Here is a 3065-nt window from a genome sequence, read left to right on the forward strand (position 1 = left end):
CTAATTTCGCGGTAGCGGAAATAAGGACTTTTCCCGGTGGTTTTAAGTTCGCGGTAGCACCATGCACGGTAGTCTCTTACTGCCATGGAAAAATTTTCGCGGTGGTTTTAAGTTCGCGGTGAACCGGCCACCGCGAAAACCGCGAACATTAAACCACCGCGAAAGTTTCTGTATTTACGGTATCTTGGGAAGTGCTGATCTTGTGTGATGGGCACCGCTGATTTTGTTTGGAATGCTGCGCCATGCTACTAAACCAAGTAACATTTGCAATGTTTTACGTGTTTGAAAATGACATGATTTGGATGCTGACATTAATTTCTGACGTCTTTGTTCCAACCTGAATAGATTCCAGGAAGACCTGGCAAAGATCGCGAAGGACATCGAGCATGAAAACTCCACTCAGCGGTTCAAGCCGTACGACTACCTGGATCCCCGCCAGATCCCCAACGCCATCAGCATCTAGTCGTGCTCTTCGCATCGGCAGTTTTCGATTTGAAAACTAAAGCCTTTTACAAACGTTACTTCATGTTTAAACGTCTGCAATACATATACAGCACCCATTGCCGTTATCAATTAGAATAGCTAACAATTCAGTTGCCATTGAAACATTCACTTGCCATTGGAACACCGCCTGTACCTAAGAGCACAACCCGCCGTACGTGCAAGCACGTGCTGTCTACGTGCCAAAACGTGGGCAATCTTTTGGGATCCGTAAGTGGTACGTACCGCCACCGTACGATCTCGTAGGGAATCCGACTGATTTTGGAGCACGCAGACACGCCGTAGAACTTTACGTGCAGGCAAAACTTTGTGTGCCATGCGTCTCCCTGCTCTTGCCAGACGTTCTCCACATTTTCAGAAATACGCGGAGGACGTGGCCTCCCCAAAAAACGTAAGGACAATTTGCACGTACGGCGGGTTGTGCCCTTAGCTTTTGCGAGCTGAACTAGGTGTTAAAACCTTCACCGCTGCTGGTCAATTGAGTCCAATCTTACCCAACCTACTCCTAGAGATGAGTTGGATCAAATTTGAAATTTGGACTAGATCAATTCGATTTAATCTCGTAATTGGCTGTTCACATTGAGGGAAATCAATTGGACTCTATTCGAATTGGTCATTTAATAATCGAACTGATACGCATAGATTTTGCCGAGTCTGAACCGAACCGAAGCGTTCTGTTGACGTCAATATTCACTAAGGTTTAAGCACTCATTTTATGAAATTAAAAAACTAAAAACGTTAATATTATCTTATTCACTAACAATTTTGCTTGCAGGTCTGCAGTGTATATTCAATAAATTGAGAGAGGGCGGTACAAGAGGCTATCCGTGTGTGAAAGAACATGCAAACAATGTATGTCAAACGTGGCGGAAGACGAAACACGTTTTATGTCAAACTGCTCTCTCTATAATCACGTAAGAAAAGCACCTGTTTAAAGAGGCCATCAAATTCCACCCAAACTTCCTCACATTCACGGACAAAAAGACAACATCACAAAACCCACACATAATAGAAAAGGTGGGATCTTTCGTCTTCCACTGTCTTCGAAAAAGGAGTCGAACCCAATAACCCAGGATCTAGGGTTAGCTTTTACTAGCTTTAGACTAGAGTAGACACTTGTGATATTGTTTTTACACTGTTTGAATCTTTTATGTTACCTTCAATTAGCCCACGGGCAAGAATTTGCAATAAACTTTATTATTAAAAGGGGAAATACTCTAAGAACTAACCACGATTAAACAGACTACTCCAATCTACTTGTCATGAAGATGATTATCCGAAACGTACAAAAGAAAAAAAAAATTAAAAATCAGATGTCACAAACGTAGAGTTAAGTTTTGCTTGTAATCATGTGACAGATGCCAACATTTCACAGGAAGTTGCTTCACTGTTTCGCAATGTTATGAAATGATGGTTTTATTAAAACCAAAGAAAAATACATCCACGGCTTCTTTTCTTGTGTGTGTTTCTGAAGGAACTCGTTGCTAGAAAGATGGGAGTAAAAGAATAATATGGGGAAAGTTATCATTTATTCTATCGTTAGATGTAGTCCCATGGCCTTTTTAGGCAGTATGGACCAAGGGGACCAGTACCAAACGGTTGGGAGTGTGTCTGTGGTACTGTGGTAAAGGTCACCACTATGTCTAGGGTAGGGTGTTGGAAGGCGGAGCCCATTCCTCTCCCATGCCTACCCCCAAACTGGTCTTGATCTTGGAGCCAGTGAATCCTGATATCTTTGAATGTTCTTCATAAAAGGTAAAGGTGGTCCCATGGCTTTCTTATTTATTATGATGTGACTTGTCCTTATGCCTCCATATTACTGCATGTCTACAAAGGTTAAGTGATGTTTTTATTGACATACCGTCTTACATGTGGACGCCATCTTGCGGTCACAAACATTATTACCTGCTACACGATAGCAACACATTTCCATTAGATCTCCTTCTGATTCAACTCCAACACTGTATTCATCATACTTAGTTACGCTTATGATATTGATTATGAAATAGCAGTTGTTTAAAAGTGTAAGATCGTCTTTATTTCTTCTAAATGAGATAGCATTCAATGCGTAACACCAAAGCTTGGCTTTTAGCGTTCAGATCTAACTGTGCTTAAACAAACATTCATGCATGCCATGCATATTTGTCAAGTCAAGCATATTTGTGCACAGGCAATGACACGCCAATGACCATGGTCATGGGACAAAATAGTAAACATTTGCGACCTGCATACCGCTACCGTAGCATATCTCCCGCTCGGTTCTGCTTTTGTATCTTGTAATGTTTACATAAACAAACACAGTACGGGTTATGCTGGGGTGACGGTAAAGAAGGGAAGGGTCAAATACCTTGTTTATCAAGACTCTCTTAATATATATGCAAATGATGGAGCCTCTATCCTGCCATTGGGTGTCGGGTTTTACTACGCGATAGCAACAATTAGATCTACTTCTCATTCAATTCTAACAGTTTCTTGGTTGCATAAATGATATTGATAATGAATTAGAAGCTATCTAAACGGGTAATATCGTCTCCAAGCAGAGGTGAGGCTCCGACTGTTTTTTA

At 41.4% G+C, this 3065-nt stretch overlaps 1 protein-coding gene across 1 annotated transcript in view; it reads left to right on the top strand.

Moving 5' to 3' along the window:
- The window catches only part of LOC118430783 (polyunsaturated fatty acid lipoxygenase ALOX8-like), a 16816-nt gene extending 16353 nt beyond the window's left edge, over positions 1 to 463 (top strand). The window contains exon 18 of the mRNA XM_035841805.1: positions 346 to 463. Coding sequence (XP_035697698.1) covers positions 346 to 463 — 118 coding nt within the window. The remainder of the gene's footprint in view (positions 1 to 345) is intronic.
- Positions 464 to 3065: the final 2602 nt, after the last annotated feature.

This window comes from Branchiostoma floridae, chromosome 14 (genome assembly GCF_000003815.2).
Source record: "Branchiostoma floridae strain S238N-H82 chromosome 14, Bfl_VNyyK, whole genome shotgun sequence".
Classification (NCBI taxonomy): Eukaryota; Metazoa; Chordata; class Leptocardii; order Amphioxiformes; family Branchiostomatidae; genus Branchiostoma; species Branchiostoma floridae.